At 32.2% G+C, this 16727-nt stretch overlaps 1 protein-coding gene across 1 annotated transcript; it reads right to left on the bottom strand.

Annotated features, from left to right (window-relative positions):
* Nucleotides 1-14272: 14272 nt before the first annotated feature.
* On the bottom strand, nt 14273-16342 carry LOC126742436 (uncharacterized). The gene is made up of 2 exons (XM_050449086.1): nt 16148-16342; nt 14273-14641 (listed from the first exon to the last, which is right to left on the bottom strand). The coding sequence occupies exons 1-2, from the start codon at nt 16340-16342 to the stop codon at nt 14273-14275; spliced, it is 564 nt and encodes a 187-aa protein (XP_050305043.1).
* Between the last annotated feature and the right edge of the window lie 385 nt (nt 16343-16727).

The raw sequence follows: 16727 nt of genomic DNA, 5'->3' as shown, positions 1-16727 counted from the left end.
TGGAGCTTGTGGAAGTTTTATATCAAAACATAATAAATTTTTAGGTCTTTTTGGTTTTTTTGACATAACAAAAGTAACTGTGTCCATATTATATAATATTATTTTTATTTGTATTGTATTTTGCCTATTTACTTTAAAGTCATGTTGATTTATTTGCTAATATCCCAAGCAACATATTATATATTAATATCGATTTTTTAGTAAATTTTTTAGCATCATTATCAACCATATATGGTCAATGTATATTTATCAAACTGTAGAATATACGTATATTATATGCTGTTTTGTTTGAAAAAGAGAGAAAATTGCGGCATTTAAAAAATTGACACATGATTTACATATCTAGTTTTTAAACTCGATTACTACACGTCAAATATTTGATAAAATGACCCTGATACAGGTATATACTGTGTAGTATAGGATATACTTTTGATACACTTATATATTTTATAGTGTAATAATCATACATATCAAAATCTAGAAAGAAGAAGGAAATATATTAACCTGTATAAAACACAATAATTATTCCAAATAAGATATACAAATAAAAAAAATTCAGGAATACAAATTTGCTTAAAACTAAACAAGGATTTAAAAAATTAAATTCATTTAAGAAAAATGCAGTGGTGTGCGTTTTTAAATATAAATATAAATGTTTACGATAAGCCCCTTATGGGCACCACTGGTAAAAAATAATTTTTCCTTATACTTCGAAAAATGCTCTCTGATGCATCAAACGCATCTGCAAATTAAAAGATGTAAAACGTTTAGAACTACATTTATATATAAAATTTTTTCCCTTCTTTTTTTTTGGAGAATCACCCTATAAAGTTTGTCGGTAGAGTTCGTGGACACCCGGTTAAAAACGTTAAAATCTGAGTTTTGAGCTTTTTTGGATTTTAAGTGTACTAAACATGGTCCTTCAAGCCGTGATATACCAAAACCTTCCAAACAGCACGTGTTAGTAAATTAAACGTTTATTTTTGGTTTACACCAGCTATAAATTTTTGGTTGAACTTCAAACATAAATATCGGATAAGATGTTCCCGTGATATACGTTGAGAAATTGAATATTATTTCTATGTTATTCACGTTTAACAAAAAGGTTTATTACTGTTAATAAAAGTTAAACGTTTAAGTGTAATATATTGTTTACTACTATGTGCAGTTAATTTAAATCTATTAATATTAAAAATAAAAAAAAAAATTGCTTTAAAGAGTTTGATAATTCACGTATAAAATTGAATCAACCAATTTTTACAACAAATTTTATTTTACCATTTATTCCAGGTTTTTCTGATAAGATAAAAAAAATCGCTAAAAAATTTAACATAAGAACTTTTTTTAAATCGCAAAGCACATTACGATATTTATTAACAAAAACTAAACCATTCAATGAAAATATATTTAATAAAAATGTAAGATATAAAATTCCTTGTACGGCTTGACCATTCTAGCTTGGCCTCTGAGATTTGGTTGCGCAGTAGCCAACGCTGATAACGCTCGGGAGCTCATTTAAATGGAATCTCTCGTGGTGCTCGCATCGGTGATTTTAGTACGGGTGCATTCAGTATATATTAAAGTTTTTATTGTGTAATGTACCGCTTTTTACAGATAGACTGAACATAAACACAATCATGCGCTGCGCACGTGATTGTATAAAACAGAGAGAGATAGGCGCTTATAACGTGTAGGGGACGAAGACAAAAGATTGTTCTCCGCTGCAAGTTTCACCCGGACCTAAATCCTATTGTGCTGGTTTGGGCAGAAATGAAGGAGTGTGTGGCGAAAAGAAATTTAGATTTTAGTTTTAACAAAGTCATTGAGTATTGTGACAATTTCTTTGAGGAATTTCCAGTGGAAAAATGGAACGCCCGATATGAGCAAGCCAAAAGGTTTAAGCAAGAATTCATTGACAAAGACCAACAATGGATATTGTTGTGGAGGAGCTGATTATTAGGTTGGGTAAAGACAGTGACTTTGAAAGTGGTTTGGATGAAAAGGATAATGATGACGACCATAATGATGTTAAAGATGGCGACTTATCTGGAATCGAAGAAATTGGTGAAAATGACGAAGACCAATTAGTTGAGAACAATAATAAAACTTATTTTAGTTTCTAAATGTGCAATATGTTTTTAAATTATTACGTAAATATATTAATTATAGAATTAAAACTTTTAATGAAGTTTTATTATTGTCCTCAACTAATTGGTCTTCGTAATTTTCACCAATTTTATGTATTTCTTTTCTTAAACTTTCTTTACATCCTTGGTACTCCATGTCCTCTACAAACCCCGTGTCGACTAGTTCTGCTTCGTTCTTGATTCTTCGTATATTCCTTATAGAAACACCTATAGCTGCAGCAACACATTCCTGAACCTAAAAATAAATAATGTTTATTGGTTAACTGAAGTGCTTCTTGCCTTTTGGGTGGGATTAAGGGCCATTGCCATTGCTAATCCATTATTCCGAGAAATTTCAGATCAAAACATACCTTTGCGAGAGAAATAACTTCTTCACCATTGCCAGCAGCCACTGCTGCTTGCATAAACTTTAATACGTTGCTAACTATTTCACGACTTTGTCCACTTAACACTTTATTTTTTACTTTACTATACTGAAATTCCGTCAAACAAAAAAGTTTCTCGCTGACCGAAAATCATGCAACAATAAAAGTAAACCTTCGTGTTTACTCCATTCTCCAAGACAAACTAGGCTAACTAGGAGACCCAAATTAGTTCCGTTGTGACGGCCTTTATATCTCGAATCGACTAAAAAAATAATCGAATAAAACCTGATGGTTGTAAGTTCTTTGTTGTTTAGAAGTTATCGCGTGGTATATGTAAAAAAAACATAAAAATATCATTTTGATAAATTCTGGGCATTTTCCGGGATAAAAAATCTTCGACCGCTCAAAATATATTGTAATTAGTCATTTGACATACCCAGAGACCCAACTAATGATCCCGTCTAGGTTTCATGTGGTTATACCTAAAAAACAATTTTTCGAGAAGAAAGCTTTTTCCGTTTTCTATTCTTCCGCTATCTACTCCACTTGACACCATCTACATACGGACTAAGATTTTAATAAACCGCCCGTCCTCTGTCTTTGTTTAACACTGACTCTCTCATTCGCACGTTTGCGCATCTCAGAGGCCAAGCTAGAATGGACAAGCCGTACTTGTGGTAAATTTTACATAGGTAAAACCTATAAACCATTACCAGAAAAAATTAATGAACATAAATCTTGATATAAAATACAATGATTCTCAAAAATCCAAAATTACACAACATGCATTCGACAATAATCATAGAATAAACTGGAATGCTTTCTCAATTTTAGCAAAGGAACCAATTTCAAAATTACGTAAACTAAAGGAAAGTGCATTTATAATGTTAAATGAAGATAAATGCTTAGCTACTCAATCGGTTGATTTTAATAATACATGGATTCCTTTTCTAAAAAGAGAGATAGAACAAGGAATTCTCAAAATTAATTAATAATTTAAAATGTATAATGTTCATATATTTTCTGTCATTAAATTACATTAAGATCACATCCCTTTAATTTTAAAAGAAGTAACCTTTAAATGTTTTGTTATCTTTCAAAACAGTTTGTCAAGCTATTAATCAACCGTGAAAAAGTACTGTCGAGTTAGGAAGGAGTTTTGACGGAAATATAAACGAGAAATTTAAAAAAATATAAAAAGTATATATTGTCAATATTTTTAATTTACCTTTATTTACCTTGATAACGATAGTAGAATTATATGGCCACTTATGCTTAATATATGTTTAGTTTAAGATAATAATTGTCACAGCTTATTCAGCATTTAGAAGTATATATATAGAGGATGTGAAAGAGGAGTAGTTAGTCATCTTAGCGCAGTCATAAAGTAAGCTTTGCAACATTGTAATATAAATTGTATTCTTGTGTTTAATAAATTAATTTTTTAAAAACACGAGTTGCGATTTATTAAATAAAATTGGCGCAGTCGGTAGGATCCTTTCGGAGGATCTCTGTGAACGTCGTCGAGTACAGATACGAGTAGTCGCGAGTTACGTAACGCGAATTACGTAAATACGTGAGTGAGTGATCCCTAGCTATAAGCGTGGATACAGTGCTTAGTGTCTGGAAAGTGCGGATTACCAGTAGTTCACTCTTCTGTTTTAACAGTTTAGAAAGGATCAAGAGTTTAGTTGCTGAGCAAACTGAGACGAGCTGAGTGATTCCTGGCCAACAACCCTCGAAAAGTGGTACGCCATTGCGAGTAGCCAGTAGGAAGAATTGGCATAGCTAGCTTCCAAGACAGGTGGTGCCTTCACTACAGTATAGCTGTTGTTGCAGAGACATCATTTGATACAGGTCAGAAACTAGAAACTTTTTATTGTACTGTATAGAATTGTTTCTGTTAGTTGGAAAACCTGTTAATTAAGGAAATATTTTGAAAATTTTATAATTTATTTTTGAATTTTATTTAATTTTTCTTTTTGAAGTTTAGTATGAACTCTAATGAAAAAATTTAACAATAGAGTTAGTGACATAACTTATCCTAGAGTAAAGAGTTTAGAGATTACTTCAACCAGTAATTCTTCTTTAGATTCTGGCTTAAACGAGCTTTATTCCGAAATAGCGAATAATACTTTATCATCCCTTAATTTAGATAGTAATAGTTTAGGTATAAATTTAAACTTAGTAGACAATAGTAATTTAGTAAACAATAATAAAATGGCTGATGCATTAAAATCAACTGTTGCACTTCTCAAAAGCTTTGATGGTCAACCATCCAGATTAGAAACATTTTTAAACCAGATTGATACCTTTTATGCAAGATACTTTAATGCAGATCCATCACAACAAGAATATGTAATTTTAGCAATTAAATCAAAAATTATAGGAGAGGCTGAAGACTTTTTGTTAACAAGATCTGACTTAAACTCTTGGGCAGAAATAAAAATTGCATTACAACAAAAATTTAACGATCCAATTACTAGGGCTAATTTACAGCAACAATTAATTTTCTTAAGCAGAAAAAATGAATCTATTAATGATTATATTCAACGCTTAAAGTCATTAGTTAATAAGATTAATAATAAGATTTGTTCCGAAATTAATAATATCGAAGCCAAAACAATTCTCATCAATCAAAATGAACTAACAGCTACACAAAATCTTTTAGCGAACGTCCCTAATGAACTTAGAACATTACTAATTGTGCAAAATCCACAAACCTTAGATCAAGCTATCGATATTATCACAAACTATGATATTTTAACAAGCCAAAACCAATTCAAAAATAACTACCTTCATAATCAAAATATTGCAAGACAAACTTTACACAAACCACCAAATCAACCACAAATAAATCAACAAAGACAAATTAACAATAATCAATTGAGACCACAAAATCAATTTAATCACCATAAACAGAATCAATTTAATCAATATAAACAAAATCAATTTAATCAACAAAGACAAAATCAATCAAATCAATTTAGACAAAATGAACCAAACACATCTAGACCATATAACCAACCATTTAATAAACTACAAAACCAGCAGTTTACACAAAGAAACCCGCAACGAACGCCTCAATATCCCCAACCAATGTCCGGAATACAATACACTAATACAAAACCCCAATATCCTCAACCCATGTCTGGAGTAAGTGTACAACCTAGAAGAGAAATGCCTCATTATACACAACCTAAACATGAGTTGACTCACTTAGAAAATCTAAATGAAGTCCCATATTTTGATAGCTATAACGAAAACGTCCCCTATTCTGATAACTATGATGAACCCTATTACAACGAACATAATTTTCCAAATTGCAATCCTGAAGACAATTCTGAAGATTCACTAGTAGAACAACTAGAAAATTTTCATTTAGAAGCCTCAGAGAAAACAAACCCTGTTTAAGTTTAAATAGTTTCCAAGTTAATCAACTACCCTTCATACACATTCCTGTTTTAAACATTCGATTACTTATAGATACAGGTTCGCACGCATCACTTCTTAGACCCTCATTGGCAGAAACTTATTTTCCTGAGTTAATTCAACCATACATTAGTACCCTACAAACTTGTACTGGTTCACAAAAAGCCACAAGTAGAGCTTTTATTCCCTTGTTCCTAAATTTTGGCATAACAAAATCAATAGAGTTTATTTTATTTTCATTTCATGAATATTTTGATGGTATTTTAGGAATTAAAGATTTATGCAAACTTGGCTTAAACATTGACTTAGAAAATCAAAATTTGGTAAATCAATATTTAACAATTCCTTTCCACTATAGAGAAAATTTTGAAGAATTCGTAATCGAAATACCCCCAGAAACTGTTCAAAAATGTATAATAAAAACCGATCTACCCAACGATACAACTTGGTTAGTCCCCTATTTTCATGATGAAGAAATAACAATTCATCCTACATTAGTAACGATCAGAAATAATTCCTATATAATAGATATTCTTAATCATTCTAAAAGATCAATTGCGTTAGAAGGTCATGTATCCAATGGATTACCCTTGGAACCAATTGAACTTAATAATTACGAAATATTAGATAAAATCCCTTCTTACGACACCCTTAAAACAAATCATTTTAGTAAAAATATTTCTTGTAACGATTTAAACTTAGAATCCCTGATTAGACACGAACATCTAAATAAAGAGGAACGCAGAGAACTTTTTAAGCTAATAAGAAAGTTCGAAAAAGTCTTACACAAACCCGGAGATAAATTAACGTTTTCAAATCAAGTAAAACATAAAATAAACACTACCGATGAAATCCCAGTCTATACTAAAAGCTATAGATATCCGCATATCCTTAAACAAGAAATCGACAACCAAATTGAACAGATGCTAGATGATGAAATCATTAGACCGTCAAATTCCCCATGCAGTTCACCTGTATGGATAGTCCCGAAGAAAGCCGATGTGACAGGAAAAAAGAAATGGAGAATCGTCATTGATTATAGGAAATTGAATGAAAAAACCATAGGCGATAGATACCCAATTCCTAACATCACGGACATATTGGATAAACTAGGCCGATGTAACTACTTCACAACCATAGACCTCGCTAGCGGATTTCACCAGATAGAAATGGATCCGGAAAGCATACCAAAGACAGCATTTAATGTAGAACATGGTCATTACGAGTACGTACGCATGCCATTTGGACTCAAGAATGCACCTGCGACATTTCAGAGAGCAATGGATAATGTGTTACGAGGTTTACTAGGCAAAATATGTTTAGTCTACATGGACGACATCATTATATTTTCAACCAGCCTGCAAGAACATCTTAACAACCTTAAATTAGTCTTCGAGCGACTTGTGTCTTTTAACATGAAAATACAATTAGACAAATGTGAATTTCTGAAAAAAGACGTAGAATTCCTAGGACATATCATAACAGCTGAAGGAGTTAAACCAAACCCGCGGAAAATTGAAGCAATTAAAAATTTTAAAATTCCAAATACCCCTAAAGAAATCAAATCCTTTTTAGGCCTCGTCGGATATTACAGAAAATTCATCAAAGACTTCGCAAAGATCACGAAACCTCTTACCAATTGTCTTAAGAAAAACGTTAAAATTATTCACGATAAAGCCTTCCGTACAGCATTTAATCTTTGTAAAAACATTTTAACTAACGACCCGATTCTACAATACCCTGATTTTCATAAACCCTTTGTACTGACAACAGACGCATCAGAATACGCGATTGGAGCTATATTATCTCAAGGACCCATCGGATCTGATTTACCCATTTCATATGCTAGTCGTACATTAAATTCCACTGAATGTAATTACTCTACAATTGAAAAGGAACTTTTGGCAATAGTTTGGGCTACAAAATATTTTCGTCCCTACCTTTTTGGCCGAAAATTTACAATTATAACGGATCATAAACCACTTCAATGGTTATTTTCAATCAAAGAGCCTAATTCAAAATTAGTAAGATGGCGACTCAAACTTCAAGAGTATGAATATACAATTCAATATAAAAAAGGTATTCATAATAGCAACGCCGATGCACTATCACGACCACCAAGAGAAATACACCCCATGGAAATCAATAAACCTCCTTCTACTCACATGTCAGCAGCATGCGATGACAATGAGGCAGATGACCAATATTTATGGCACGAAAGAATCAAGCATTTCTTTGATAACTTTCAAGATCAACCGAATCTTTTTGAAAAACCACAGAAAAAGAAAGAAACAAAAAAGATTAATATTATTTCTCAAATAATAATACCTCCACCAAGTTTGAAGAAAATCAAGGAACCCGAACAAAATAAATCAAAATCACCAAAACCTTCGACAAGCCATGAAAACGACATCATTTTATTAGAAATTCCAGAAAAAGACGGATCGGAAACAGACACAGCTAGTCTATCCATAGAAAAATTACCCCCAGAACCTCAAGAGATCGTAAATAACAAAAAAGATAACTCTGAAACAGAAACAGTACACACATCAAAGGAAGACCCTATATTAGGTGCCCCGTATGTCAATAAATCTTTAAACATATTCAAAAATCAGATAATATTTAAATGGACAGCAAAAGAAAAACCCTATGTGACCAAAACTACCCTATTCGAAACAAAAAAAAGACTAATCTATTTTATAAATAAAGACCCCTTAACTTTTGATATACAATCACTCTTTAAGGATTATCTACCACCAGATACATATTGCCTATATTTCCAAAATAAGGAATTAGAACCCCTAATTTTAAGAATTTTTCAAGAAACGTTTAAAAATAACGCATACAAACTTGTTATTTCAAACACACTCCTTGAAGACGTTTTAAACGTAGATGAAAGAAAAGAAATTATAGAAAGATACCATACCACGAAAACATCGCACAGAGGAATGACGGAAAACATAAAAAATATTAAACAACGTTATTACTGGCCGAGCCTGGAAAGAGACGTTATAGACTATGTAAATACTTGTGAAACATGTCAAAAAACAAAGTATGATCGACACCCATACAAAGTTGTATATAAACCGACCCCAACTGGATCAAGACCCCTTGAACATATATATATGGACATATATTCAATTTCAGGTCAAAAGTATTTAACCTTAATAGACAATTTCTCAAAATTTGCTACTGCTTACCCTGTACATGAAACCTCAATAGAAATCTGTCAGAATTTGATTAAATTCTTTTCTCATCATGGTACACCTTCCAAGATTACCACCGACAATGCTAAATCTTTTAAAAGTAATTTAGTACAAGACCTCTGTAAAACCTACCAAATAGAATTACATTTTATAACCCCATACAACCCAAATTCAAATTCCCCAATAGAAAGATTTCATTCAACTCTTCAAGAAAGCCTTATTGCCCTTAGAAACGATCATCGTAGTAAATCTATTCAAGAATTAATAGACATAGCTATTTTAAACTATAATAACAGTATTCATTCATCACATGAATATACCCCATTTCAAATTTTAAAAGGCAATTTAAATTACCAATTAAATTTTGAAAGAAATCTAAACCAAATGCAAACTGATTATGTTTATGAACTAGCACAAATATTTAAAGAACTCAATGAAAACATAACATCAAAATTAAACGCAAAAAAGGCAAATATTTTAGCAAAACTAAATAAAGAACGAGAAAATGACCCCGAAATACCTGAAGCTACTACACAACTTATAAGTACACCGCGAAAACTAGCCTCAAAACTAGAACCTAAATATAAGAAAACTAAGTTTAGAAATCAGCGACATCCCAAGAATATTAAAAGACGATCATAATTTTCAGGAACAAAAACCATGAAGCTAATCATTCTTCTACTTCCGCTAATAGTCAATGCCCAGTATAAGATTGAAGAATTAACGAATCCTTTGCTACCAGTGTACCAAGGAATTAGTTATATCATAACAAATTACCATCATGTATATTATCATGTTAATTTAACCAACATAAAAGACTGTCTAAACATTACAAAAACAACCCTTTTACAAACTAATATCACCCTCGGAAAAACTAATGTTACCCCTTACTTTCCCTTATACAAGTTATTGATAACAAGAATTCATAATCTATTTGAACAAGTAAAATCAATAGAATCTTTTATTGAACATTATTCTACCCCTCAAAATAGAGTCAAAAGAGGATTATTTAATTTCATAGGTAAAACTCAAAAGTTTTTATTTGGCACTTTAGATGATAGCGACCAAGAACGTTATGATACATATATAAAAACATTGCAAGATAACCAAAATACCTTGCATCATGACCTTTCCCTAACCCAGACAATCGTTAAAAACTTGACGAGAGACATAGACACCCAACTAAGCAATATTAAAAATAACCAAGAAGTATTATTGACCCAGGTCACTGACTTGAAACAAATGACCCAGTCTATAACCATAACTTCTTATTTTATTTTGCTACTTGACAATTTAGAAAACAACCTTCGTGTGCTACATGAAATCTATACGAACGTTCAAACCGCAATTAATTTCGCTGAGATAAATATAATGCATCACAGCATTTTTAAATATCAAGAGCTTAAAACGATTATCTTGAACATTGACCCTAAAAACCGGATACCTTTTGACAATATAATCAAATATTATGAAATTGCACATGCAGACGTAACAATTAAAGACAATTTAATTATATTTTACGTAGCCATTCCACTAATATCGGAAAAACCTTACATGCTTTATCATATATACCCAATTCCTGTAAATAATCAATTAATCACTATTAATAACCCCTATTTGTTAAAATCTAATAATAATTTCTATAATTTAAGAAAAACCTGCTTTAAAATAGAAGGCATGTTTTTATGTCCTAATAATTTGCTTAATCAAAACGAACCTTGCATTGTTCACACTATTAACTTAACCAATCATTGTCCTATGATACCTATTAAGTACAAAGAGACGTCTGCTACGCAGTTAAATGATAATTCAATCATAGTAATTCCGAGTTCTGAAAAGAACATCTATTTTGAATGTCCCAGTCAATACAGTATCGAAACTATAAGTAAACCAACCTTACTTATACCCTCAGATTGTAAAGTAAAAATAGATGATAAAATTTTTGACTCACAAAGACCAGAGACAATCAATCTAAGACTAAAACTTCCTTCAATTAATATCGATGAGCGATTAGTTCAAAATATCGAACCTTTAGACTTAAAAGAAATAAATCTTGAAAATATTAAAGAAGATTTGGACAACGCTCAAAAATTGGTAGTTCATCCTTTACAGCACTTCGATAGTATAAATTCCGGATTATCGATTACTTTGTTAATTATCATTGTTATCATCCTTGCATTAGTAATAAGTATGTATTTTTATAAAAAATATAAAACAGAAACTGTAAAAGTGGACATAGAGTTGAAACCCCTCGAAAATCCCCAATTTTCTCAGACCTAAGGAAGGGAGGAATTATATGGCCACTTATGCTTAATATATGTTTAGTTTAAGATAATAATTGTCACAGCTTATTCAGCATTTAGAAGTATATATATAGAGGATGTGAAAGAGGAGTAGTTAGTCATCTTAGCGCAGTCATAAAGTAAGCTTTGCAACATTGTAATATAAATTGTATTCTTGTGTTTAATAAATTAATTTTTTAAAAACACGAGTTGCGATTTATTAAATAAAATTGTAGATATAACTAGCAAAACATTAGTTCAAATTAGGTATTTTTATTAAAAATTAGGTCTTCTTGTTGTTTTTATTGTTTTCAATTTTATTATTCGTAACAAACTTAGGTAGGATATTGAAAAGAAGAAATAAGCTCAGAGACTAATAAATTAAACTTCAGCTCCAAGATATATAAAAAAACATCTATTATACACGTTTGGCGGTTGAAAAATTTCGAATATGATTTTTGCGTAATGTGAAAGAAGGAGACGGAGTAGAGCGAGAACAAACTTGGCTCCACCCTGGGCGGCTATCGCGTCGTCGTTGCGCTTATCAGTCCGGTTAAAGTTCGGTTGCAATTCCTCGCATACTTATGTACGTGTTAGCCGATCATGTTTACAATTTATTTCGACCTTTGGTACGAAGACTAATACAGCAATAAAATAAAAATGGTTTTCACTGTTGATCAAAAGATTAATATCATTAAATGGTATTGTCATGCGGATAGTGCAGAAGAAGTTGTCGGCCATTTTATATTTGCATATCCTGATCAGCAAGTCCCTACTGCTAAAACAATTTATAATATCTGGCATAAGTTTGAGCAGTCGGGATGTGTAAATCGGTGTGCAAAATGTTCTAGTGGCGATCAGGAACCTCATCGAACACCTGACGCTAGGACTGAAAAGGAGGTCAAGGTGTGTGCTTTTGTGGAAGTAAGTGAACCTTGTTCTAGCTCCCAAATTTCTGAAGAACTTGATATTCCAAGTCGTACAGTGCGTGATATTTTGAAAAGAAATAAGTACAAAGCCTATAAAATTAAAAACACTGAAACGCAGAAATTTTTCAAAAAACGCTTGGAGTTTTGTAAAATCTTAAGAGAAAAAATTGATCAAAATGACGACTTCACAAGTAATATTTTATTTACAGACGAGTCATCTTTTTCTCTTCTAGGTCGACATAATTCTTCAGTCGTGAGATAGTGGTCTCGGGAAAATCTACATTGGAGTGTACCATTATTAACTCAATACCCGCAAAAGGTAAATGTTTGGGCTGGTATTTTAACCAATTACATTGTAGGGCCTTTTTTTATTGATGGTACCTTAAACTCTCTGAGAGATATTTACTTTTATTGCAACAAAACATTATACCCGCTGTACGAAACTTGGATGTTAATTTTGAGGAAATTTGGTTTCAACAAGACGGATGTCCCCCTCACAACGCTAGACAAGTGCAGGACTATTTAACAAACACTTTTCCTGAACAGCTTATTTCCACAAGACATACCATACCATGGCCTCCGCGATCTCCAGATCTGACGTCTTGCGACTACTTCTGATGGGGCTATTTGACGGAAATTCTTTACCAACACCAACATGAAAGAGCCGTTAATTTGGACGAATTGCGACTTAGAATTATTAATATTTTTAAGTCCATTACACCTGAAATATTAGCCAATGTACGTAGAGAATTTTACGACAGGTTGGGGTACTGTGAAGCCCAAGAAGGAGATGTATTTGAACACCTTAATAAATAATCCATTTAATTAGAATTATTATTTATTATTATTTAATAGTTATTTTTCATTTTATTTTAGAATATTGTATTTAATTTTCACCAAAGATTTTTAAGGTTTGAGCATATTAAAGTTGTTTTTTTGACTTGCGATTATGAGCACGTCAAAAAACAACATAAATTTTTATCTTTCGTGTGCGCGTAAAATTCCAATACTTAATTCGAGGCTAACCTACCCATCTCCAAGAGCTTGCTAAACATCACTGAGAACAAGCCGAAATTAAATTCACATTGCGAGCGGTACGGAGGATCGGCGTCGCTATCGGTGGGAGGTTACCGATGCAGTCGTTCTCTGTCTACTCTCTATCTATTAGGTCTAATACATTAAAACTCAATCCGTAAAGCGAGGTTCTCACTCGTGAGTTAGTTGATCAAATTTTAATTGATCAAGAAAAATCGCAAGCGATTTGCCTTCTCATGGTTGAAACAGAAATCGCTTTATACGGCAGCCGAGGAAAATTGTGCAATCGTGTATTCGTGAGATTAAAAAAGTTTTAGTTGACGAATTGAGAATTATTTTGAAGAAAGAAATATTCAAAAAAAGACGTAAATGTTGGGTGAGAGGTTGGATCTTAAGAAGAGAGCAATTAGGAGCATCGCAGTCACTTCTGAAAGAGGCTAGCAATCGAGGACAAGGCTGAGTACAGGAACCATCTGCGTATGAACGAGGCTATGTTTAATGAACTTCTTGCTAGAATCCGGCCATACATTTCAAAACAGGATACCAACATGCAAGAAGTCATTCCAGCAGAAGTTAAATTACAAATCACTCTAAGATATTTAGCAATAGGAGATTCGTATTCCAGCCTTGCCTACCTCTACAGAGTTCCAAAAAATACAATTTCTAATTTTATGAAAAATGTTTTAGAAGAAATATACAGGGCCTTAGAAGAGTTTATCAAGGTAAGCAATAAAAAAAAAATTATTTACCATATTATTTATAATACATCTACCTAAATACATAATGTGTTGTATTGAAATATTTGCAAAAGCCTTTCGAATCATATCAGAGGGATTAATATTATCTTCATTATCTACATTACTCGGCACCATAGGTTCACGAATTCGCCGAAGTATTTCTAATAATTTGAATGCGTTGCTTTCTAATAACATCTTCTATTTTTTCCTCGCACAATAAAGCGTCCAGTTCTGGCATTTTTCTTAGTTGAGCGGCAACTAATTTTCCAAAGTGATCAAATTCATCCTCCGTTGGAACATTACCTGATCCTACAGCATTTAGCCTGTCAATAGTTTCATTGATATCAGCCAATTTACGTTTACGGGAAATTTGTGACGATTGTCTAGAAATCACTTGAGGTGGACGCGAGGGAGGACGGTTTTCTGGAGTCGAAACTGACGGAGCTGATGGAACCAAAAACTGGGTATTCGTCGCTGCAGGTGTTCCTTCATTTTCCACAGATGTAACCTGTATGTGTCCGCTCAATTCATTGTCGCTATACTCATCTCCATCTTCAGCCGTTGCTGTACTCAAATTTTTTTTTGTTTCAGATTCCACAAACAGACGGAGAATGGAAGAAGATATAAGAAGATTTTAACTGTCGTTGGAATTTTCCTAATTGCTGTAGTGCCCTTGATGGTAAACACGTTGTTATTAAAAAAGTTCCAAATTCCGGATCCGACTTTTCTAATTATAAAGGAACGTTTAGTGTTATATTGTTTGCGAGTGTCGATGCAAATTATTATTTTCGCTATATTGATGTCAGAACTAATGGACGAGCAAATGATGCAGCTGTTTTTGCCAAGTCATCTTTGAATGATTCGTTGCAGAGAAACATGTTACATTTTCCAGAAAATGGGGTATTTTTAGCAGACGATGCGTTTCCTTTAACAACAAAAATTCTCAAACCATTTGCAAGAAACGCACCACTGATAAAAAAACAAAAAATTTTTAATTACCGGTTGTCAAGAGCACGTCGAATTGTAGAAAATGCTTTCGGAATTTTGGTAATAAGGTTTAGGGTATTTGATAAACCTTTAGTGTTAAACATTGACAAGATCAATGATATCATTAAAGCTTGCTGTGCACTCCACAATTGATTACGAATACATTCAGCTGAAAACTACACACCCCTTGGTTCATTGGACGTTGAAGATATAAGTTCATATACTGTTATACTCGGTACGTGGCGATCTCGTTGCCAAACAAATCAAGCATTAAAAAACATAGGACGAATTGGAAGTAATAATTTTTCAAGGAATGCTGCTACACTCCGTGAAAAGTATGCTGATTATTTATGTGGTGATGGAGCTGTATCTTGGCAGGAAAATATGATTCATTGACAAATATAAGTTTATTAACCACAATACCTCTTTTATTTTTTAATTTCTTCAAAAAATGTAGTTTGTATTATAAAATTAACAATTTTTAAAATGTCTTCAATTTCCTCAAATAACAAAAGAAAAAGAGATAAATATATGCTTATAAATAATTAATAATTAATAACTACTCGTCAAAATAGGGGAGACACCTACGTTTTTGGATCAGATTCAGATGCATGTAACTTAAAAAAAAATATATTTTTTTTTAAATTTGGTTTTCAACACTTAATAGGTATATTTATCCTTAATTTAAAATCCTATTAAAATTTTAAAAATCTTCTTTATTCTAAATTAATATTATAATTAATACCTATTGACCTATACCAAAACGCCACAAAAAAATTTGTGATTATTTGTCACCTTCAAAAACGTAAGGCATTTTTTTCTTTACTTTATTTAACCCTCTGTATAATTTAGAATAACGAAGATTTTTAAAATTTTAATAAGTTTTTAAGTTAATGATAAATATACCTTTTAAGCATTGAAAACCAAACTTTAAACAAGTAAATAGTTTTTAAGTTAGAGGCATCTGAATCTGACCCAAAAACGTAGGTCTCCTTCCTATTTTGACGAGCAGTTTATATAGACTTACCAAGTTGGAAGTGCTGTCTCTAGTAGTGGGCACACTTCTCAGAAAAGCATCTGCTCTTTCGAACCGAACTAGTTTGGGTTTATAAATGTCGCTTGTCCCAGCTCCACTCTTCACTGATTTCAACACCAAGTTCAGTTCTTTTTTGTACATGGTGCGTACAGATTTTATTTTATTTTTTATGTCTTCACATGTCATCTGGGAACATTCCATATCCACAGTTATTGCTTGGATAGCGGACTCTCTAGCATCCTTGTTTTTATATACATTAAGGGTTTGTTTCCACAGACATTGTTGCTGTTGATACAAGTCCAAAAATTTAAAATTTAACGCGTCATTCCATCTAAAACACTTTGACGTCATTTTGGCCGTACACGATCCATACCACAAAACAAACAATAAATCGACTTGAAATTAATCTGTTCCCACGTTCAACAAGTTTCAACTCGCTTGCAATTTTCGTCGATTCGGCTCAAAAAGTTGACGGGCAGGCAACTTTTTGTGGTTCAATAAAAATTGAACGACTTTTATTGAAAACATGTTCTCATGGAACGATTGTCATTTCAACTTAAGAGCGATTTTA

This window comes from Anthonomus grandis, chromosome 11 (assembly GCF_022605725.1).
Source record: "Anthonomus grandis grandis chromosome 11, icAntGran1.3, whole genome shotgun sequence".
Taxonomy (NCBI): domain Eukaryota; kingdom Metazoa; phylum Arthropoda; class Insecta; order Coleoptera; family Curculionidae; genus Anthonomus; species Anthonomus grandis.
The sequence above is the reverse complement of the archived record's forward strand: the minus strand, read 5'-3'. Positions and strand labels throughout refer to the sequence as shown.